Source organism: Zea mays, chromosome 2, assembly GCF_902167145.1.
Source record: "Zea mays cultivar B73 chromosome 2, Zm-B73-REFERENCE-NAM-5.0, whole genome shotgun sequence".
Lineage (NCBI taxonomy): Eukaryota > Viridiplantae > Streptophyta > Magnoliopsida > Poales > Poaceae > Zea > Zea mays.
Genome location: NC_050097.1, coordinates 219,828,426 through 219,853,363, shown reverse-complemented (window position 1 = coordinate 219,853,363; position 24,938 = coordinate 219,828,426). Strand labels below are relative to the sequence as shown.

Below are 24,938 nucleotides of genomic sequence, written 5' to 3'. Positions count from 1 at the left end.
GTATTCGTTCTGATTGAGCTCGATCGCAACGTGCAGCGCCGCGAAGAACGGGATCGGACATCCATCCCTGCAGCTGCAGGCAGTGGCAACTGACAACCCCATGCACGCACGTTCTGGTCCTTGACAACAGGAGCTAGCGCTGGCTGCTATATAAATCAATCTATAGCAACATTCCAAGAGCATAGCACGAGCTAGCAAGCACACGATCCATCTGCAACCAGCAGAGCGAGTACGTTGCACTGCACGAGCGAAAAAAATGGCCAAGGTTGCCGCCCTGACGATCACCTTGCTCGGGCTCCTGGTGTCCGTGACATGCCAGGGCAGCATTTACTCTGCTCAGCAGCAGCAGGATGCTTCGTCGTCGTCGTCTAGCCCTGGCTGCATTCTTCGAGGGTGGATCCCATTCTTGCATCCTTGCCGCGACGGCCAACCCCCAACGCCAAACCCTCTCCCTCCTCCCTCAGGGGCAGGGCTCACCGTGGGCTACTACAAGAACTGCCCTGGCGCTGAAGGTATCGTGAGGAAGGCCGTGGAGAAGGCCATGGACAACGGAAACCGCGGCATTGGCGCAGGACTCATTCGTATCTTCTTCCATGACTGCTTTGTTCGGGTACGCACGTCATCTCTCATCTCATCTTATATGGGATACATGCTGCAATGCAAGGCAACTAGCAATGTGGATGATATATGACGACGTGCACGCCGCGTGCTGCACTGCTGCGTGGCTGTTACTATTGCATGCTTCCATTTCCAGGGTTGCGATGCTTCCGTTCTCCTGAGGAACACCAGCGGCTCCAGCGACCAGACGGAGATGTTCGGCCTGCCCAACATAAACAGCCTCCGCGGGTTCCAGGTCATCAACGACGCCAAGGCCGAGCTCGAGAAGGCATGCCCCCGCACGGTGTCATGCGCGGACATCGTCGCCTTCGCCGCACGCGACGCCACGCGCAACCTCAGCTACGGCGCCATCGACTTCCAGATGCCGGCGGGCCGCCTGGACGGCCGCGTGTCCCTCAAGGAGGAGGCCGAGAAGAACCTCCCGGGGCCGTTCGACAGCCTCGACGACCTCCAGAAGAGCTTCGCGGCCCAGGGCCTCGGCTTCAACGATATGGTCACGCTCTCCGGTGCGCACAGCATCGGCGTGGCCCGCTGCAGGTTCTTCACCAACCGCCTGCCGCCTAACCCCTCGGACATGGACCGCGACCTCGCCAGGAGCCTAAAGGCGACCTGCGACCAAAACGGACTCGACTCCAAGGTGGTACAGGACCCCGTGACGCCAGTTGCCCTGGACAACCAGTACTATAAGAACGTGCACAACGGCAAGGTGCTCTTCACGTCGGACGCCGCGCTCAACTCCACGGACGACGCAAGGAAGGTGGTGGACGGCTTCGCCAACAACGCGGTAGACTGGTACCGCGCGTTCGCCGATGCCATGGTGAAGATGGGCAACATCAGGGATAGGACCATCAACAGACCCAAGCCCGAGATCAGGGAGAAGTGCTTCATTTACAATACCTACTGATCGACACGATATCAACATTAAGACGTACCACGAGATCCTGGAGGAGTCTGTTTGTTTTGATATTTTCCTCTTGCATTCATTATCATGCGATTGATTTCCTTTTATTTGCATCCAAATGTCATGCTGATATTTTTGTTGTAAAAGGACTTTGAATTCAAGCAATACATTTTATTTGTTCACACAAGACTTGTTCTATGTTAGGTTTTAGACTAACTCCGACCCAAAAGTAAGAGAGACTACAGCTCTTGAATGTGTGTCGAGAGAGCCCATAAAAGTAGAGACAGAGCCCATGTGTGCCCACATGGAGGTCGTTGTCTTTCTAGACCCGGAGTTCCTTGAGTCAGACATCTCTTGCCATGCTAATCATTGGATTGCGAGTAGTCTACTTCATTAGTAAGGTCCTCCATGGTACGGTGGTACCAAAACTAGGTATTGAAAGATGCAAATATTGCTCTATATGATCCTTGTCGCATTCCAAAAGCTCCAACAATTTTCAGGCGCATACAATCTCAATGGTTACTTTCGATATCGCAAAGGATTTAGGCAATCTAGCTAGGTTCTACACTTGAACACTAGCCAATAACTTTGCTAGAAAGATAAAGCACACAATCAAGGTAACACAATATAAATGTGTGGGGGATAGATATCCCCTGGGTCCACTAAAGAAGTAAAAGGCCTCACGAACGGCCCAAGGGCCCAATAATTCGTAAGGTCATTCTTTCGTGGGCCTGGGGAAAGACAACCAACAAAGGAGACGTGAGACTGGTTAGTGCAAACACAGGCGGCCCACAACGTCGAACGAATGGATCATAACAGAGACCCGACTTTCCCGCGCTGAAGCCCTCATGCAACAGAGCCATGCGAGGATAAGTCGGCGAAGATTACGTAGGGATAAACTCAAGAGGTTCACTATCTTTTAGCTACTTGTTGTTATCGTATCACATGTACTGCTCCACGACCGAGTATATAAGGCCTAGGGGGCACCCCTTCAGATGGATCGACCCTGTTCTACTTAGCCACCCACAAAAAACTCTCTGCGCCCTCTATCCAGAGAATTCTCTTGTAACCACGCTCGTAAACTCACCAGGACGTAGGGTGTTACGCACTTCTAAGCGGCCCGAACCTGTAAATCTTGTCCATTGTCCCTCGTGCGATCGACACGAACCATTTTGCTACAGTCGTCGACACCGTCCTACTCCTAAAAACACCTTGAGGGGCAACCCCGGGTGTACGGTCGGACCCAAAACACCGACAGCTGGCGCGCCAGGTAGGGGGTGTGTCGACGATCCAAGCTAGCTCAATGGCCGTCACCTTCCACAGCAAGATCACCATGCGTCCCGGATCTCATCCGTGGCGGACGAAGAAGGAATCCTACACCGCCTCGCGGATCTGCCGGAACAGAAGTCTCCTCCAACAAACTCCGAAAATGCTGGAAAGACGCTACCTCCGGCTCTTTGGAACAAGATCGTCTCCGGTGAGGCTGGAGCTAGAAGCTCGCTGACCCGGAAGACTCCGCTGTCTACTTCCCCGACGAAAGAATGGACACAGATCATGAGAAGGAAGGAGATCAGGGAGAGGCCGGTCGTTCTTCCCGTTCCCCCGACCTCAAAGGAGAACGGAAAGAAAGTCGCTGCGGCAGCAATACCGTTCTACCCCGACGTCCTCTTCATCGGGAGGGCAGAGTCGCCCGCCGTCTCCGACGATGAACCGACCGCGCCCGGAGAAGAACCGCCTCAGCGAGAATCCCGCCGACGAAGGAACCGACGCAGAAACGTTCGACGACATCACGCAGCTGGAGAACGGGATCCGGAGCAGCCTGTCTCGCGAGACGAGGTCTCAGAGATAGGAGAAACTCCGGAAGAACGCGTCTTCAGGGAACGAAGGAACTCCCGACGACGTGATCGCCGTCGGACTCAGGAGCAAGCCGAGCAAGATGCAAGGCAACGACGCGAGAATCCGCTCTTCGGGCGCAACTTGAACCCTGACTTCGCCCGAGCTATGAACACGCCGAGCGAGGTCGGAGGCGTTCTAGCCCGGATAGCTGACGGACTTCCTCGGACCCCCGACGCCGAGGGATACCGGCGCCTGTTCACTCAGGCAGCCAACCATCTTCTACCGCTCGCTCACCCGCCGAACGATCTGCGACACGCCATCAACAGTCGCCGAGACGCGCGGAGCTCTATCAATGCTTCGCGCGAACGGCGGCACGAGAACGAAATTCGCCGTCGGGAGGAGTATGACCGAGATCATGGCTTCCCGACTCAAAGCCAGGCCACCCGAACTGAGTCGGCAACAGCTTCAACTGGTGGAACCACCCGGGGACGGTCGAGGAACCACCACCGCCACTCCCCTCCCCGGGACAGACGACATCCTCGACGACAGGAGGACACGTGCGGAGTATCTGCCCTTACTCCGCACCTTAGGGCCATCCAATGGCCTCCCAACTTCAAGGTATCCAATGTCGACAAATATGAACCTAAGCAGGATCCAGGGGGCTGGTTGGCCGTCTACACCACCGCTGCTCGGGCTGCCGGGGCATCCGAGGACGTCATGACTGCGTATCTGCCCATCGTCCTCGGGCAAGACGCGCTGCAGTGGCTACGACATCTACCCCGGCACTGCATCGACGACTGGGGAGACTTCAGTCGACGTTTCACCGCCAACTTCCAGTCTCTCTCCGACAAGCCAGCGCAACCATGGGACCTCAAATCCATCAAGCGCCGGGGGGATGAGACTCTCCGGTCATACCTTAAAAGGTTCCAGACCATGAGAAACCGCATCCCCGAGGTCACGGAGGCAGCCGTGATCGAGGACTTCTACAGAGGATCTAACGACTCGGCTTTCGTCCGAGCCATACTGCAAAAGGCGCCGACTACCTCCGAGGAGCTGTTCCGGGAAGCCGACCTCTACATCACCGCTGACGAGCGGGCCCAGGACCTCATCGGAGGAGCAAAGCCCGCGCCGGCGGCACCACGACGCGACGCGAACCAGCCGCCCGACAAGCGCTGGGAGAAGAGGCCTCGCGAAGAGGTACACGCCGCCGGACCACCCGCCTCTCGTGCCCGAGGAGGACCTCGTGGAGGCGAACGCACGCTGGATGACATCCTCGACGCCCAGTGCCCATACCACAAGGACATGCGACACACTCTCCGCAACTGCCGGGATTTCAAGCACTCCGTCGGGCATGGCCGACCCTTTCAACCTCTACCACCTCCTCCGCCGAGGGGAGGACCAGATGAACCACGACAGCCCCATCAGCCGGAGGAGGGGGGAGGAGGAGCTTTCCCGCGCGTTGACATGGAGGTCAACGTCATCTTCGGCGGACATGGGTCGCAGGAGAACAAGAGACAACAAAAGCTTAACGACCGCCAGATACTGGTGGCGACCACCGGCCCTCCCGCCCCGTACCGGTGGTCGGAGCACCCAATCACGTTCACTCGGGAGGATCAATGGCTCAACTTCGACCACCCAGGCAAATACCCGCTCCTCGTCGATCCGGTGATCCGAGAGAGCCGGGTGAAGAAGGTGCTAGTGGACGGGGGGAGCAGCATCAATGTCACCTTCCCCCGTACGCTCCAAGGCTTGGGAGTTCACCTCAAAGAGCTCCACGAGTCGGACACTCCTTTCTTCGGCATCGTGCCGACGGAAGGGGAATACCCGCTGGGCCACATCTACATGCCGGTCACCTTCGGGACTCCGGATAACTACAGAACCGAGTTCCTGAGGTTCGAGGTGGCGAACTTCGACTGCGGGTACAACGCCATTATCGGGAGGCCGGGGCTAGCCAAATTCATGGCCATCCCACACTATACGTACATGATACTAAAGATGCCAGGGCCGCAAGGAATCATAACTGTACGCGCCGACTTCCAAGGCGCCGCAGAATGCTTCCGAGTGGCCATCCAAGCAGCCCTCACCACCAAGCCATCAGCGGTTCCTTCTACACCGGCGAACTCTAAGCCTGAAGAAGACCTCGCCGTGCCGGCAAACGAAGCTCAGGCCGCGACCTCTATGCGGCCGACTGAGGACACCAAGCGGATCAACCTGGGGTTCGCTGATGAGCGCAAGACGGCCATCATCAGCTCCAGTCTGAGTGACAAATAGGAAAGCGCGCTCGTCCAGTTCCTGCAAGATAACCGAGACGTATTCGCATGGCAACCTGCGGATATGCCGGGAGTCCCAAGAGAACTGGCCGAGCACAAATTGAAGGTCTATCCCCAGGCGAGGCCGATCCGGCAAAAGCTGCGTCGTTTCACGCCCGACAAGAGAGAAGCCATTCGTGCCGAGTTAGCCCGCTTGGTCGCGGCCGGATTTATTAGAGAAGTATTACACCCCGAGTGGTTAGCCAACCCTGTTCTTGTACTCAAAAAGAATAAAGTGGATTGGCGCATGTGCGTCGACTATACTGATCTCAACAAACACTGTCCGAAGGATCCCTTCGGGCTCCCGAGGATAGATCAGGTGGTGGATTCCACCGCTGGATGTTCGATGCTGTCTTTCTTAGATTGCTATTCCGGGTATCATCAGATTAGTTTGGCAAAAGAAGACGAGGAAAAAACGGCGTTTATCACCCCGTTTGGTGCTTTCTGTTATACCTCCATGCCGTTCGGCCTCAAAAACGCTGGAGCAACTTATCAGAGAGCTATCCAAACATGCTTAGCCGATCACTGGGGCAAGCGTGTGGAGGCTTACGTGGACGACGTGGTGATCAAGACGGAGAATCCGGAAAACTTCATCAAAGACTTACAGCTGGTTTTCAACAGCCTGAGAAGATATAGATGGAAACTTAATCCTGAAAAGTGCGTTTTCGGGGTACCAGCAGGAAAGTTACTCGGATTTATTGTCAGCCACCGGGGAATTGAAGCTAATCCAGATAAGATTGAAGCTATCATGAAGATGGAAGCTCCTCGATCGCAAAAGAAAGTTCAGCGACTCACTGGATGTATGGCAGCCCTGAGCAGATTCATATCCAGGCTGGGAGAAAAAGGTTTGCCATTTTATAAATTGCTGAAGAAGGTGGATAAGTTTCAATGGACTTCAGAGGCACAGGAAGCTCTAGACGCACTGAAGAAATTCCTGACAACACCGCCAGTATTGAAACCGCCCCGGCGAGCTACGCCGACTCAGCCAGCTGAAGATTTGCTGCTATATATCTCTTGCACGACTCACGTGGTAAGCACTGCGTTGGTAGTCGAGCGAGTGGAAGAAGGGCATGCCTACCCGGTACAACATCCCGTCTACTTCATCAGTGAGGTTCTAGGCCCATCGAAGAAAAAGTATCCTCAAGTTCAGAAGCTATTATATGCAGTACTTCTAAATGCCCGCAAGCTGCGCCACTACTTTGACGACCACAAAGTCATAGTAGTTACTGGCTTTCCAATAGGGGACATTCTTCACAACAAGGAAGCCATTGGCCGAATAGCCAAGTGGGCTTGCGAGTTGGGGTCCCATGATATCGAGTTCCGACCTCGCACTGCCATCAAAACTCAAGCACTGGTCGACTTCGTATCAGAGTGGACAGAACAGCAAGTGCCGGATAATCCAGAAACCGCAGAAGTATGGCGAATGTATTTTGATGGCTCGCTGAAGCTGCAGGGAGCAGGAGCAGGAATTCTCTTCACTGCACCTGGAGGCGAACACCTCAAGTACGCTCTCCAATTGCTATTCCCGGCCTCTAACAACGCAGCCGAGTATGAAGCTTTGATACACGGATTAAACATCGCCATATCGCTGGGTGTCAAGAGACTGATGGTGTACGGAGATTCTCTGGTAGTCATCAGTCAGATAAACAAGGAATGGGATTGTTCAAGTGATTCAATGGGAAGATACTGCGCCGCCGTCCGAAAGCTAGAAGATAAATTCGAAGGTCTGGAGTTCCATCATATAGAAAGAGATCGGAACACGGCGGCTGATGTACTGTCCAAGCTCGGATCCGGTCGGACTCAAGTCCCGCCCGGGGTCTTCGTGCAAGAAATCCTTCAGCCGAGCATCTCGACGGATCAAATAGAAGAGTGCAACATCATAGACCAACCCGAGTCAGACTCTGATGACTGGAGGCAACCGATTATTAAATATATAAAGAATGAAGAAGAACCAGATGACAAGAACTCGGCAGAGCGCATTGCCAGACAATCAGCTCACTATACACTCATTGGGGAGATATTATACAGGAGGGGCGCGTCAGGCGTCCTCATGAAGTGCGTTCTCCCGTCCACCGGGAAGCAACTTCTGGAGGAAGTCCATGCCGGGCAGTGCGGAGTACATGCAGCATCCAGAACATTAGTCGGGAAGGTTTTCAGGTCAGGATTCTATTGGCCGACGGCGAAGAATGATGTAGCCGAGCTAGTTCAGAGATGCGAAGCTTGCCAATACCTGTCAAAACAACAGCACATGCCAGCACAGCAGCTACAAACCATACCAGTAACTTGGCCTTTCGCATGCTGGGGATTGGATATGATTGGACCTTTCAAGAAAGCTCAAGGAGGATACACCCATGTATTGGTGGCAATTGACAAGTTCACTAAATGGATAGAGTTTCAGCCCATTGCCTCCTTAACCTCTGCTAAAGCCGTGGAATTCATACAAAGCATAATATTCAGATTTGGGATACCAAACAGTATCATCACCGACTTGGGATCCAACTTCACCAGTTCAGAATTCTTTGACTTCTGCGAGCAAAAAAGCATTCAGATCAAGTATGCATCTGTAGCCCATCCAAGAGCCAACGGGCAGGTTGAGCGAGCCAACGGAATGATATTGGAGGCACTTAGAAAAAGGGTCTTTGATAAAAATGAAAAATTCGCAGGAAAATGGATAAAAGAATTGCCTTAAGTTGTTTGGAGCTTGAGAACCCAACCTAGCCGGGCCCTGCATGGAAACACTCCTTTCTTCATGGTCTATGGGTCGGAAGCAGTGCTACCTGCTGATCTCAAGTTTGGGGCGCCAAGATTGATCTTCGAAAGCATAGCAGAAGCCGAAGCCACTAGGCTGGAGGATATTGACGTACTTGAGGAAGAACGACTGAACGCAGTGATTCAATCAGCACGATACCAGCAGACTCTAAGGCGCTACCACGACAAAGCTGTGCGGCAACGTTTCTTTTCGATGGGAGACCTCGTCCTCCGCCGAATTCTAACGGGGGAGGGACGGCACAAGTTATCACCCTTATGGGAAGGACCTTTCATAGTAGCAGAAGTCACTCGTCCCGGATCATATCGCCTCACCCAAATGGATGGCACGGAAGTTGGGAACTCCTGGAACATAGAGCACCTCCGAAAGTTCTACCTCTAGCTGTATTTCAAAACAGCCAAAGCGACCATGTATTCTGTATAATGGAAATACGTCATCAATAAAGAGAGATTTCAAAGATACTTGGCTCATTTATGATTGACTTGCATTCTTACTTAACTCGGGGTGACCACTATGCCCTACAAACGGAGCAATCGGCTTAAGTCGGCAACGACTTAAGGCGGTGCAACATGCTCACGCTTACTTAACTCGGGGTGACCACTATGCCCTACAAACGGAGCAATCGGCTTAAGTCGGCAACGACTTAAGGCGGTGCAACATGCTCACGCTTACTTAACTCGGGGTGACCACTATGCCCTACAAACGGAGCAATCGGCTTAAGTCGGCAACGACTTAAGGCGGTGCAACATGCTCACGCTTACTTAACTCGGGGTGACCACTATGCCCTACAAACGGAGCAATCGGCTTAAGTCGGCAACGACTTAAGGCGGTGCAACATGCTCACGCTTACTTAACTCGGGGTGACCACTATGCCCTACAAACGGAGCAATCGGCTTAAGTCGGCAACGACTTAAGGCGGTGCAACATGCTCACGCTTACTTAACTCGGGGTGACCACTATGCCCTACAAACGGAGCAATCGGCTTAAGTCGGCTACGACTTAAGGCGGTGCAACATGCTCACGCTTACTTAACTCGGGGTGACCACTATGCCCTACAAACGGAGCAATCGACTTAAGTCGGCAACGACTTAAGGCGGTGCAACATGCTCACGCTTACTTAACTCGGGGTGACCACTATGCCCTACAAACGGAGCAATCGACTTAAGTCGGCAACGACTTAAGGCGGTGCAACATGCTCACGCTTACTCTACCGGGGGTGACCACTATGCCCTACTAACGGAAGTTACCGGCTAAAAGTAATTGACGGCTTAAACCAGTATAGCATACTCGCGCTTATGCAGTTCAAAGGATGACCTCCATATCCCACAAACAAACTTCATGAATCATCGCGCAGCGTAACCACAAACTTGCGAACTAATAAATTCTGATACAATAAGGGAGTAATCGCGTCATTCGAATGACAAGCCGATAACCTCTAGCGAGTACTTGATCATGCTAACCGCGCGCCCAGAGCACGCAAACTGTTTCTTTATTTTTCAATGTCTTTCTCAGGAACGACTGACGAAGAAGGGCGATTCGAGGAATCAGGGGCAGCATTCACGTCGGCTCTTATATCTTCAGGGACAACCACGCCGGGTCTTCTCATCAAGATCCGTCCCGCCCGAATGGCCTTGTCCAGGGCCTTATCGCGCTGAGCTTTGAAAGTGACAGCAGCTTCTTCAGCAACTTTAACAGCCTGCTGAGCAGTTTCTAATTCCTGAGCAATGGATTTCTTGGAAACTCGGAGTCCCTTGATGGTGGCGTCCTTTGCCGATAGCAACTGTGTAAGGCGGGCCACTTCGTCCGAGGATTCTTGCAGTTGACGACGCTGATTGTCAAGCTCCTCCATCGTAAAACGGTGGCTCCTCTCCAAGATGGTCAGCGAGTTGCTGGAATCTCGGTACAATCTGTCCAAGTTGTCGCGAGAAGCAGCAAGGATGCGTTTTTCTTCCTACAAGCAGAAGTCAACTCATTCAGAATCCAAGAGCACGATAAGGCGAAGCACAGGTTCGTAAGCTACCTTCTCAGAGTCAAGCTGAGCATGAAGAGAAGAACTCAGAGCGTTGGCATCATCCAAAGCCGCAGAGACCTGACTCAACTCGATCTGACTTTGAGAATACTTCTCCTCCAAGTCAGCGCATCGTCGAGCCATTTCAGCTTGATCTTGAGAGTGTTTTTCTTCAAGAACTGTGATCTGCCGAGTCATCCCTATCAAGAGGTATTCCAACAAAATGAGGTCAGAAAATAAAACAACCCACGGGCAAGAACAAAGAAGAAGAAGAAAGGACACTAACCAGCATTGGCGGCCTCCAACTCAGATACACGACCCCGAAGCAACACCGGATTCCAATGCTCAAGAGATGAAGCCACCTCCGGGATGGAAGCGCCCTGCGACTTCAGCTGGCCGACCATTCCATCCACCAAAGCCTGATAAGAAGAGCGGATGAGCATAATGGCAACAATTCATGCAACATAAAGATCAAACTAAAGCACAGCACAGCACCTGGAGGTTGGAGAAAAGCGAAGGGATCCCCAAGTCAGGAGAAATCAGCTGATGACCAGGTGCTAGACCACCACTCGAAGCAGCTTGCAGCAGACCGGCAGGAACGAGCTCAGTACATTCAGCAGAGCTTAACGCCAGACCAGTGGGGATGCTGCCCTCCAAAGCGACCCCCTGATCTGGAGTTTGAGCCACCATCATGCCGCCAGAGTGTGAAGGTGAACCCACATGAACATCCATGGAAGTGCAGGAGGGAGACCCCGCTCGGACACCCTCGGGGGCTGGGTCAGGGTTGGCACTGCCCACTTGAGCCGGGTCACCCCCGGCAACACCCTCGGGGGCTGGGTAGTGGCCTACACCCCTCACCTGAGTTGAGTCCTCCCCGGCGACACCCTCGGGGGCTGGGCACATGTCAGCGCTATTCAAGGGATCCAAGCTCTCTGTCGTGACCACCTCTAAGGTCGACGGGCCTTCAGCTACTTCCATAGGATCAGGACGATCCAAGTCATCATCCCGGCCCTCGAGATCGTGCTCTAAGGTCGACGAGGCACGGGACGACCTCAACCCAGCATCTGGCACGGCCGCACAAGTTTCTGTTACATCAGCGTCTGCAGGTTCTAACAGCAAGTTCTCAGGGACCATATCCTCTAGAGCTTGATCAAAATTGGCCATGGACAGTTCTTGCAGACCAATAAGAGCAGACAAGGCAGGAGAAGGAACCCCACTACTACCACCGCTAGCGACGAACTGCCGACTGTTTTTCCGAGTTAATGGAGTTTCATTCTCTTCCTCCTCATCTTCCACAGCAACAGCACAAACAGCATCCTCATTGGGGTCAGCAGCAGGCGGAGCACACCCATTGGGATCAATGTCAGCAAGGCCAGTTGCAGTCATTTTTTCGGCAGCGGGAGCTAAGGTGCTGGCATCCTCGTCAAAGCTGGACACTCGCCGGAGGCGTCTTCTTTTCTTCTTCTGCTCATCAGCAGAAGGCTCGGGCTGACTGGTTCGGCTAGGACGCCTCGGGCGAGTGTTGACAGGTTTCGAGACATCCAAGGTCGCATCAACCTCTGGAAGAGGCACCACTGCCAATGTACCATCAGGAGCAGTATCAGATGAATCCTCAGCTAGCAGATCGAGCATGTCATTTATGTCTGCGTCACTAGGGTTCAGGGGCACTTCAAAATAAATCTGCCGTTCATCATCAGGTATCTCCCCGAGCGAAGCAACTAAGGAACGGACCTCTTCAGCAGAAGGTCGAACTCTAAGACCCAGATTGCTATCTGTCACGGGCGGGTTGGACACGAAAAGAGTGAAGGCTTGGGAAGAAGGCAGGTTCCAAGCCGAGTATGCCACTGGAGCTCCAACGTTTGAAACTTTACCCCTGAGGATCATTTCGAGTCGGCTCACCAAATCCACAGAAGGAATTCTCCTATTAGTAACTCGGGTTGAGTCGGCCAGCCCTCGGTAAAGATATGCCGGATAAGCTCTGTCTTTCAGCGGCTGAATGTTTTTGAAAACAAAATCTGTGACCACGGCCTCGGCAGTCAGACCTCTCTCTTTCAGTAATCCAACCTCAGTAAGCAACACGCCCGCCTCGGCTACTTCTTGGTCCGTGGGAGACTCAGTCCAACTCGGAGTACGAACGTCTGCCTGTCTCCCTGAGCGGGAAGGGAGAGAATTTCCATAATTATCCATTATAAACCACTCCAGACGCCAACCTTTAATGCTGTCTTTGAGGGGTATCTCGAGATACTCGGTCTTCCGCCCCCGGCGCATCTCTAAACTAGCACCTCCGACCAATTGATGTTGCCCCCCGGCCATCCCAGGACGGCAGTGATACAGATACTTCCACAAGCCAAAATGCGGCAGCACGCCAAGATAAGCTTCGCAAAGGTGAACGAAAATAGAGATTTGGAGAATGGAGTTAGGGTTCAAGTGAGTCAGGTTGATGTGATAAAAATCAAGGATACCACGGAAAAAAGGAGATATGGGAAGGCCGAGGCCGCGAAGAAGGAAAGGAGTGTAAACCACTGACTCGTGGGTATCTTCGGTTGGGACAGTGGTCCCGTGGCAAGAACGCCAAGAACAGAGTTCCCGTGGAGGGAGAACCCCGATGGAAACAAGGCGGAGAAGCTCAACTTCAGAAATCACAGACATATGGTTACCTGCGAAGGGTAACTGACTGTTGGGGTCGATGGCAGGGATCACTGCAGCAGACGAGTTCGCGGTTTTCCTCTTGGGCGCCATCTTGCTTCTCGCTGGCGAAACAGAGCAGGAGGCGAGTGGCAGAGAAGACTCAGATGCGGAAATGCAAGAACTAGGGCACAGAAAGCAAAGGCGGCTAAAAGCGCGACTCTTAAGGGATATTCTTGAGCCAGACACCTTTTCAAAAGTGCCCAGTCATCACCCGGCGGTCATCTCCGAAATCCCAGCATGCCACGTGGATATCCAACAGTTATTTCCAAGAAAGCCAATGTGCCACCTCATCACTCGGTCATTTTCCTCAAAGTAACTTGAGAAGCTGGCTATCACTCGGCGCTGCCTCTAAAACGCCGACCACGTGCTCAATCGCTCGGCATTACTTCTAAAACGCCGACGCCGACCTTCAATCACTCGGCGCTGCCTCTAAAACGCCGACCACGAGCTCAATCGCTCGGCATTACTTCTAAAATGCCGACGCCGACCTTCAATCACTCGGCACTGCCTCTAAAACGCCGACCATGAGCTCAATCGCTCGGCATTACTTCTAAAATGCCGACGCCGACCTTCAATCACTCGGCGTTGCCCCTAAAACGCCGACCACGTGTTCAATCGCTCGGCATTACTTCTAAAATGCCGACGCCGACCTTCAATCACTCGGTGTTGCCTCTAAAACGCCGACCACGTGTTCAATCGCTCGGCATTACTTCTAAAATGCCGACGCCGACCTTCAATCACTCGGTGTTGCCTCTAAAACGCCGACCACGTGTTCAAACGCTCAGCATTACTTCTAAAATGCTGATGCCGACATTTAATCACTCGGCGTTGTTTCTAAAATGCCAGCCCCGTATTTTGTCGCTTGGCATTACTTCTAAAATGCCGATGCCGACCTTCTATCATTCGGCATCGCCCCTAAAACGCTGGTCTTGTGTTCGATTGCTCAGGGTTACCTCTAAAACGCTGATGTCAATATTCACATCGCTCGGCGTTGTTTCTACCAAATCAAAAGAATCAGTTCAACATTCAGCGAAAGCAATGGCAAGTCATCAAAAAGAGGGGATAAACGACAGACTTCATTAAAGGGAAGTTAACGAGTTTACAAACCAACTATTTACGAGTTGGTACTTCCCTAATTCTACTCTACATTACTACTACTACTAAATTACACTAATTACTACTACATTATTCTAGCTATACTAAACTATACTAATATCTAAGAAGACCAGTGGCGTCTAACCACTGGCCCTGCCCCTGCCGCCGCCGCCGCCCTTGGTGCTGCCCCTGCTGCTGCCCTTGGTGCTGTCCCTGCTGCTGCCGCCCTTGGTGCTGTCCCTGCTGCCGTCGCCGCCGCCTCTGCCACTGCCGTCGCCGTCGTCGTCGTCGTCATCGTCGTCGTCGTCGTCTTCACCCTCGTCGCCGCCGTCCGAGTCCTCCTCATCCGAGGAGTACTCCGACTCATCCGAGCCTTCGAGCCCGGCGCGCTCGACGGCCCGGATATATGTCCAGACCTCCGCGGCTATCCCCTGGGAGTCGTCCGAGTCATCGGACGACGCCGGGGGAGAGACGGGAGCCGGAGACCCCTCGGGCTTGGAGGAGAACTCCTCCTCCGAGTATTCTGAGTCACCAAACTCCTCCGATGGAGGAGTCGGCTCACGCTTGCGCTTGTTGTTCTTGCCCATGGTTAAAGCTTTGGGAGAGAAGAAAGGGAAGAGGCAGTAAGGAGCAGCGAAGAGATGTGAAGAAACCAGAGAAGCAAAGGGGTTATTTATAGAAGGGAAAGGCAACCGCTCACTTCTAACCGCGGTCACTGAACAGTCGCAAGGCATTCAATAAGCACTTCCACCCACCCGAAGACACGTCAGACGACGGACGCCGTTTCATGCAACACTACACCCATTGGGACTCCAGTCAACAGCGCAAAGGATATGATTACACTAGCCGTCCCATCGCATTACTACTCAGAGGCAACCGGCTAAAACACTCAGCGTACCAAGCCGTCCCTTGCCCACACCCATTGGGGGGGGACGCCCAGGAATTATCAGTATATTTTTCAAACGGTCACATCCGTGCAGGGCATGCAGTGAATACCTCAAGACAAAAATGAGATATCAGTAAGGATCAGAGGAAAGCCAAATATAACCAGCAAAGTACAAGATATGGCCGACAGAAGCGACGTGAGGACTAGACAGAGAACGTCCGTCAAACGTCCAATCAATCGCAGAAGCAAATAAATTGCACTACCTAGCAAGATATGGATGGATTGTAAACTCGGCTGCTAAAGACAAAATATACGCTGACCTGGGCAGCAAAATATTGATGACATACTGCTGACCTCCAAAGCATAATGCAAAATAGCCTCATGCCAGTTTCCGCAAGTGAAAGGAGAACCTTCGAATGGATTATCCTTAAAAAATCCATTTGAAGGTCGGGGGCTACACCCATTGGGTGCACCTCCGGTGCACCCCATGGAATATTATTCTAAACCGGTATAGCGCCGACTTCTAAGGCGTAGAGCAAGATTGAAAAGACTAATTCTCAACCGAGATGCAGGAGTGCGAATGGAGATAACCTTTGGAAGAAGACCTTCGAGTAAATTATCTTCTAAAATCTACTCAAAGGTCGGGGGCTACACCCATTGGGTGCACCTCCGGTGCACCCAATGAATTCCGGAGTCTTACAATCCAAAATGCCGACCTCTAAGGCACAAGCATAAAGCCAAACTTTGGTCGGACGAGTGATCAAAACCAGAGAAGACAGCAGGGAATCATTTTTTGGACCTTGGATCTTTGAGTTGATTACCTCTAAATCAACCCAAAGATCGGGGGCTTGTGGGGGATAGATATCCCCTGGGTCCACTAAAGAAGTAAAAGGCCTCACGAACGGCCCAAGGGCCCAATAATTCGTAAGGTCATTCTTTCGTGGGCCTGGGGAAAGACAACCAACAAAGGAGATGTGAGACTGGTTAGTGCAAACACAGGCGGCCCACAACGTCGAACGAATGGATCATAATAGAGACCCGACTTTCCCGCGCTGAAGCCCTCATGCAACAGAGCCATGCGAGGATAAGTCGGCGAAGATTACGTAGGGATAAACTCAAGAGGTTCACTATCTTTTAGCTACTTGTTGTTATCGTATCACATGTACTGCTCCACGGCCGAGTATATAAGGCCTAGGGGGCACCCCTTCAGATGGATCGACCCTGTTCTACTTAGCCACCCACAAAAAACTCTCTGCGCCCTCTATCCAGAGAATTCTCTTGTAACCACGCTCGTAAACTCACCAGGACGTAGGGTGTTACGCACTTCTAAGCGGCCCGAACCTGTAAATCTTGTCCATTGTCCCTCGTGCGATCGGCACGAACCATTTTGCTACAGTCGTCGACACCGTCCTACTCCTAAAAACACCTTGAGGGGCAACCCCGGGTGTGCGGTCGAACCCAAAACACCGACAAAATGTGGAAGCTAAAAGTACGATAGAAATAGAAACTCCACTTGGCATGCCGATATTTTTACCGATCTATCAAGAAGCCCACAAGTTTCCTCTAACCCTTGTTGGTGTTCTAAGGGAATGTCCATGCGAGGGCCAAGTGCCTGATCATGTAACTTCGCGGATAGCACCAAGCATTCTTCATGTGAAAGTGGTACTCCTTTGATGTGCATTACAAATAAATACCTAGGTAGGGATGAAAACGGTCAGTAAACACTAAAACCATTGTCATTTTCATATTTTTTTATCAGAAACAAAATCGAAAAATGGTAACTCTAGAAAAGATATCGGTTTTTTGGAAACATCGAAAATGAAAATTCAGTACGGAAATGTTGGGTACCCAGGAACAGGGTACCTAAGGCAAGGCCCATAAACCTCTCTCTGTCCCATTTACCAACCAAGTCCCCGCCGAACAAGTCTGCAAGATGGGGCAGACGACCATGCCCCCATGGAGCAAGTCCGCGAGGCAGAGCGGGTAACCAAGCCCCCTGCCAAGCAAGTCTGTGAGGTGGAGCGGACGACCAAGTCCCCCACGCGAGCAAGTCTACAAGGCGGAGTGGACTATCAACTCTCGGATGATGATCAACACTCCAATGACGACCAACTATCCGCCAATCAACTCTAGTCGACCAATCCACCATCGAGCAACTGGCGAGGCAGAGATCTAAGTCTAGCGCTACTGATCCACGTCAGCTACAACGGGTCGCGCCACCATCAAGCCACGTCCGTACATACGCACAGTATGTCGAATGGGCACCGGGGTATCTACAATGATTCGTACACCAAAAGGACAGGACAACGCTCCATAACAAGTGTACGCCTACGCATGCTGATGAGTGACGAAGGGCTCATGATGACAAGAGAAGCCACACCATGAAAGACCGCACTTTGAGACTGATCCATGGAACCCATTTCGAAGACATCAGAGATGGACTCACTACAAGAACCGGAGTAGCGGGAAAGGACGACGTCATGGCAGGAGTACGACTACGGACGACCCTACAAAGGAACCACCATGCCAACCCGGGGAGTAGATCTCTCTTTTTATATATATATCCAGTAGAATACAAGTCCCACTGTAAGGTCCTACCCTTGAGATATAAAAGGGCAAGGCCCCCTCCTCCTTCGATAGGAGGGACACATTACCACACAAGCATACCAACTGTAACACGCTACTGCAATACTACAATTAATACTACAGCGGACTAGGGCTCCAGCCTGAACCAGTATAACCCCGTGTCCCAAGTTCTTCGTTCGAATCCTAGTGATTCACCATTCGGAGTGAGTCCGCGCTATCACCCCTACCGAATATAAATCTTATTGTCCCTCGGTTTCCGAAACCACGACAGTTGGCACGCCAGGTAGGAGACTTTTAGCATGCCAAGTGACATCTTCCACTCCAATGGCTTGCACTTCAACATTCACCGACAGCAAGAGCTTCACTCCAGGAAGCCGCATCACATTCGGCTATCTCGACTTCCTCGCCACCGCCACCAGCATCCGTGGCGGCTCGCTGACATCGAGCATGCAAGGGGTTGCAAGGGCTTTGAATTGAAGCAATCCATTTCATTTGTTCACACAAAACTTGTTCTATGTTTGGTTTTAGACTTACTCAGACCCAAAAGTAAGAGAGGCTACAAATCTTGAATATGTGTTGAGAGAACCTGTAGAAGTGGAGATAGAGCCCATGTGTGCGCACATGGAGGTCGTTGTCTTTCTAGACCTGGAGCTCCTTGAGTCAGACATCTCTTGCCATGCTAATCATTGGATTGAGCGAGTAGTCTACTTCATTAGTGAGGTCCTCCATGATACCAAAACTAGGTATTGAAAGATGCAAAAAATTACTCTATGTGATCCTTGTCGCATTCCAAAAGCTCCAATAATTTTCAGGCGCATACAATCTCAATGGTTACTTTTCCCTATCGCAAAGGAGTTAGGCAATCTAGGTTCTAAACTTGTACACTAACCAATAACTTTGCTAGGAAGATAAAGCACACAATCAAGGTAACACAATATAAATGTGGAAGCTAAAAGTACAATAGAAATAGAAACTCCAAATGACATGCCGGTATTTTACCGATATATCAAGAAGCCCACAAGTTTCCTCCTAATCCTTGTTGGAGTTCCAAGGGAATGTCCATGCGCGGGTCAAGCTCCTGAGCATGTAACTTCGCGGATAGCTCTAAGCATTCTTCATGCGAAAGTGGTACTCCGATTATTGTGTCTCTCGGATGTTGTCCATAGTTTCCACTATCGAGTTTTCGATTGAAATGTTGTGGACCTTGTTCCCTCTAGTACATGATGGTGTCCATACCATAAATGTATTTGGTGTGATCTTGCAAGACTTCCCCACTCGATAAAACTACAATTGTACGCGCAAGTGCTAAGGGATATAATGATGTGGACAAGCATCAAGGGTTGGATGTTTTTGTTCCTCACTTCTAATCACAAGGGAAAGCTTGAAGCTAGAGCTAACGAAGTGGTCTAATGAACCTAAACACTTTACAAAACATCTATGCTAATCACCAAGTGATCTTTGAGCACTTGGATGTCTAGAGTTATACTCTCTACAATGTTTCTCAACTTACACACCTCTAAATAGTTAGTTGGGTGGGTGTATATAACCCCTAAGTCCAAAACTAGCCGTTGAAAACAACATAAAAATTCTGCGTACTCACTAAACATGTTCGGTGCAGTCATCAAACACGTTCGGTCATCAGACACATTCGGTGCGTACACATCAGCTAACCGTTGGAACTAGCCATTGTCGACTATTGGAGTACAAGCATTCAATATTTTTACCGGTGTTACATCAGACACCTCTGGAGGTTTATATCCATTTTTGGGTTGTTGTGCAATTTCTCTAAGTATTCTGTCCGGTGGGATATCTGGTGGCACACCAGACATGTCCATTGCCTTGTAGGTCTCCTCAAACACATTGTAAACTTCTCTGATGCCCCATCCAGTGTACATCTGTCTGTCCAGGGTACACTTTCTCAGTAGCCACTCTTTGGTACAATAACAGTCCTATCATGTGGTTTATTTGGTGCTTCTTCGGACACTCCGGTGCAGCGGAGTGTTCTTTTTCTCTTTTTTCGTTCACATGTCTTTTTCTAGGATTCTTCTACCTTATGTCTTGGACTCTTGCATGATCTTTTAGATTTTCAATGAGTCATGTAATATGTTTCTTGATGTGTTCATATTGATCACCACTTTTCCTTTGTTAAAGTCCAGGATGTATCCTTTGAGCTATAACAAAAAACACTAGCAAAAATATTAGTCCAAATGGTTATGTTCATCATCAAACACCAAAACTCTATAATTAAATGGGCCTCGATCCATTTTTCTTATACTCTCCCATTTTAGTGATTGATGGCAACAGAACCAAAGCAAACGAATAATAAATATAAATAATGTAAAATGTAATATACTTGCTAGAATGCGAATACAAAGGCAAGATCCATATGATATAAAAAGATACCTGAAAGAGAAATAGGGTCAAACCTTTTCCTATAAATAATTTTGGTGGTTGAAATGCCCAACACAAATATTGGACTAACTAGTTTGCTCTAGATTATATGTTCTACAGGTGCATAAAGGTTCAACACAAACCAATAGAAGATTAAAGATAGGGTTCAAATTCAAAGAAGCAAGAACCTTGAGAGTGTGCTGGTCTGGCGCACCGGATTGTCCAGTGTGCCACCGGACAGTGTCCGGTGCACCAGGGCCGTACCATAGTAAACTCGGCACTCTCGAGTTTTTCCAGCGTCGCTTCGCTATAATTCACCGGACTGTCTGGTGTGCCACCGGACTGTCCGGTGTGACAGCGGAGCAACGGTTACTCGACACAACGGTCGACTGCAAAAGCCACTGACTCCGTGAATAGTGAAGAATAGTGCGTGTAGAGCCAGAGTGCAGAAGTCAGAGACGCACCTGACAGTGAACAATGCGTGTCCAGTGCGGCACCGGACTGTCCGGTGCCACTAGAAGACAAGCCTCCAACGGTCAACTGCTCCAGAACCCTAACGGTTGGGTGACGTGGCTGGCACACCGGACAGTGTCCGGTGGCGCACCGGACTGTCCGGTGCGCCCATCGACAGCAGCTTGCCCCAACGGTTGTTTTGGTGGGTGAGGGCTATAAATACCCCTCAACCACCACCACTCCAACCATCCAAGCATTCAGCACTCCTCATTCAATACAAGAGCAAAGTGCAACACTCCAAGACACAAATCAAAGCCACCGATCCAATCAAAGTCCCCAATTCAATTCTAGTGTTTTAGGACTTGTGAGAGGATCGTTCTTGTGTTTCTTTGTTGCTATTGTTGCTTGGTTGGCTTTCTTCTTTCTCTCATTCTTATTCTCAAAGCCTTGTAAGCAAAGCAAGAGGCACCAATTGTGTGGTGGTCCTTGTAGGGTCTAAGTGACCCGAGAAATCAAGGAAGAAAGCTCACTCGGTCTAGGTGACCGTTTGAGAGAGGGAAAGTGTTGAAAGAGACCCGGTCTTTGTGACCACCTCAACAGGGACTAGGTTCTTTAGAATCGAACCTCGGTAAAACAAATCACCGTGTCATCCGCTTTATTTCTTGGTTGATTTATTTTCCCCCTCTCTCTCCCAGACTCGAATTTTATTCTAACACTAACCCCGGCTTGTAGTTTGTTGTTTTAAGTTGTAAATTTCAGATTACGCCTATTTACCCCCCCTCTAGGCAAATTTCAATTGGTATCAGAGCCCGATACTTCATTAGAGTTTAACAACTCGAAGTCATGTCGGAAGATCACGCCAAGAAGGAGATCGTGACCGGCGACAAGCCCGCAAGCTCAGGGAGAACCCTCTCAAGGGAGTCCGGCCACAAGCAAAAGGAGGAATCCTCTTCCTCTAACAAGTCCCATCAGAGAGGTGACAAAAAGAAGAAGATGAAGAAAGTGGTCTACTACGAGACCGACTCTTCTTCGCTCTCCACCTTCGGCTCCGACTTGTCGTCCACTACTTCTAAGCGCCATGAGCGCAAGAAGTATAGTAAGATGCCCCTACGCTATCCTCGCATTTCTAAGCGCACTCCATTACTTTCCGTTCCCTTAGGCAAACCACCATATTTTGATGGTGAGGATTATTTTATGTGGAGTGATAAAATGAGGCATCACCTAACCTCACTCCACAAAAGCATATGGGATATTGTTGAGTATGGAGCGCAGGTACCGAAGGTAGGGGACAAGGACTACAATTCGGACGAGGCCGACCAAATCCAGCACTTTAACTCCCAAGCCACAACTATACTCCTCGCATCCTTGTGTCGAGAGGAGTATAATAAGGTGCAAGGGTTAAAGACGACCAAAGAAATTTGGGACGTCCTCAAGATGGCGCATAAAGGGGACGAGGTGACCAAGATCACCAAGCGGGAGACGATCGAGGGGGAGCTCGGTCGATTCGTCCTCAACCAAGGAGAGGACCCACAAGCCATGTACAACCGGCTCAAGACCTTGGTGAATCAAGTGCGCAACCTCAGGAGCACAAAATGGGATGACCATGAAATGGTCAAGGTTATTCTTAGATCACTCGTATTTTGTAATCCTACTCAAGTTCAATTAATACGTGGTGATCCTAGATATAAGCTAATATCTCCCGAGGAGGTGATAGGGAAGTTTGTGAGCTTTGAACTAATGGTCAAAGGCTCCAAACAAATTGTCAACTTGGAGCAAGGCGCCACCTCCACACCCGAGGTGCAACCCATCGCATTCAAGATGATGGAAGAAGAAAAGAAGGAATCTACACCAAGTAGGATTCCAATCGACGCCTCTAAGCTCGACAACAAGGAAATGGCGCTCATCATCAAGAGCTTCTGCCAAATCCTCAAGCAAAGGAGGGGAAAGGACTACAAACCCCGTTCCAAGAGGGTGTGCTACAAATGTGGTAAGCCTTGTCATTTTATTGCAAAATGTCCAATGTCTAGTGACAGTGACAGGGGCGAGGACAAGAAAGGGAAGAAGAAGGAGAAGAAGAGATATTACAAGAAGAAGGGCGGCGATGCCCACGTGTGTCGGGAATGAGACTCTGATGAGAGCTCCACCGACTCCTCCGACGAGAACGCCGCCAACATCGCCGTCAACAAGGGACTCCTCTTCCCCAACGTCGGCCACAAGTGCTTCATGGCAAAGGACGGCAAAAAGAAGAAGGTAAAATCTAGAACCACCCCTAAGTATACTACATCTAGTGATGAGGGTAGTTTTAGTGAAGATGAGGATGATTTGCTTACCCTTTTTGCCAACCTTAACATGCAACAAAAGGAAAAATTAAATGAATTGATATGAGCTATTCATGAGAAGGATGAACTTTTGGATAGCCAAGAGGAATTCCTTATTAAGGAAAACAAAAGGCATGTTAAAGTAAAAAATGCTTATGCTCAGGAAGTAGAGAAAAATGAAAACTTGACTAAAGAGCTTAGCATTTGCCATTACACTATTTCCAACTTTAGAACTGAGAATGCTAATTTATATGCTAAGGTTGAAAAGTTAGATGCTTGTAATGATTCAATTGTCAGTCTTAGAAATGAAAATGCTAGTTTAATTGCTAAGATTGATAAATTGAATGAATCAATTTCTAGCCTTAGAACTGAGAATGATAATTTAATTTCTAAGGCTAAAGATCTAACTGTTTGGAATGATTCCATTTCCTGTCTTAGAAATGAAAATGCCATGCTAAAATCTAAGTTAGATGAATTAAATGTTTGCAAACCCTCTACATCTACTATTGATCATGTTTCTATTTGCACTAGATGTAGAGATATTAATATAGAAGCTATGAATGATCACCTTGCCATGATTAAACAACAAAATGATCACATAGCTAAATTAACTGCAAAAATTGATGAGCATGAAATTGAAAATGAAAATTTTAAATTTGCTAGAAGTATGCTCTATAGTGGGAGACTCCCTGGTATTAAGGATGGCATTGGTTTCCAACAGGGAAGCAATGTCAAGCTTAATGCCCCGAAGAGATTGTCCAATTTTGTTAAGGGCAAAGCTCCCATGGTTCAGGATAATGAGGGTTACATTTTATATCCTGCCAATTATCCTGAGCACAAGATTAGGAGGATTCATGTTAGAAAATCTCACCATGCTTTTATGTATAAGAATGAGGCATCTAGCTCTAGGCATTCTACCCATGTTAAAATGCCTAAAAAGAAAACTCCTGCTGCATCAAATGAACCTAACATTTCATTTAAAACTTTTGATGCTTCTTATGTTCTAACTAACAAATCAGGCAAAGTAGTTGCCAAATATGTTGGGGGCAAACACAAGGGCTCCAAGTCTTGTGTTTGGGTACCCAAGGTGCTTGTTTCTAATGTAAAAGGACCCAAGACTGTTTGGGTACCTAAGAACAAGGCCTAAATTGTTTTGCAGGTTTATGCATCCGGGGGCTCAAGTTGGATAATTGATAGCGGATGCACAAACCACATGACAGGGGAGAAAAGGATGTTCTCCTCCTATGAGAAAACGAAGATCCCCAAAGAGCCATCACATTCGAGGATGGAAATCAAGGTTTGGTCAAAGGACTTGGTAAAATTGCTATATCTCCTGACCATTCTGTATCCAATGTTTTTCTTGTAGATTCTTTAGATTATAACTTGCTTTCAGTTTCTTAATTATGCAAAATGGGCTACAACTGTCTTTTTACAGATGTAGGTGTTACTGTCTTTAGAAGGAGTGATGATTCAGTAGCATTTAAGGGAGTGTTATAGGGTTAGCTAAACTTAGTTGATTTCAATAGAGCTGAACTTGACACTTGCTTAATTGCTAAGACTAATATGGGTTGGCTCTGGCATCGCCGACTATCTCATGTTGGGATGAAGAATCTCCACAAACTTCTAAAGGGAGAGCACATTTTGAGACTAACAAATGTTCATATTGAGAAAGACAGGGTTTGTAGCGCATGCCAAGCAGGAAAGCAAGTTGGCGCTGAAAGGGAATTGGGCTTACACCTAGTCCCTAATTAATTTTGGTGGTTGAATTGCCCAACACAAATCTTTGGACTAACTAGTTTGCCCAAGTGTATAGATTATACAGGTGTTAAAGGTTCACACTCAGCCAATAAAAGACCAAGTTTTGGATTCAACAAAGAAGCAAAGGGGCAACCGAAGGCACCCCTGGTCTGGTGCACCGGACTGTCCGGTGTGCCACCGGACATGTCCGGTGCACCAGGGGGACTCAAACTCAAACTCGCCACCTTCGGGAATTTCCAGAGGCGACTCGGCTATAATTCACCGGACTGTCCGGTGTACACCGGACAGTGTCCGGTGCGTCAAGGGAGGTCGGCCTCAGGAACT

At 49.8% G+C, this 24,938-nt stretch overlaps 1 protein-coding gene across 1 annotated transcript; it reads left to right on the top strand.

The window, feature by feature from the left end:
- The first annotated feature begins 173 nt into the window (after positions 1-173).
- LOC103647881 (peroxidase 2-like) lies at positions 174-1,706 on the top strand. Its single transcript, XM_008672378.2, has 2 exons — positions 174-610; positions 755-1,706. Exons 1-2 carry the CDS (start codon positions 257-259, stop codon positions 1,520-1,522), a joined length of 1,122 nt encoding a protein of 373 aa, XP_008670600.1. The 5' UTR covers positions 174-256; the 3' UTR covers positions 1,523-1,706.
- Positions 1,707-24,938: the final 23,232 nt, after the last annotated feature.

Excerpts from the sequence above, each read along its gene's own strand:
- LOC103647881 (XM_008672378.2), top strand. The coding sequence starts at position 257 with ATGGCCAAGGTTGCCGCCCTGACGATCACCTTGCTCGGGCTCCTGGTG. Across the intron at positions 611-754 it reads TCCATGACTGCTTTGTTCGG|GGTTGCGATGCTTCCGTTCT; the intron begins GTACGCACGTCA and ends TTCCATTTCCAG.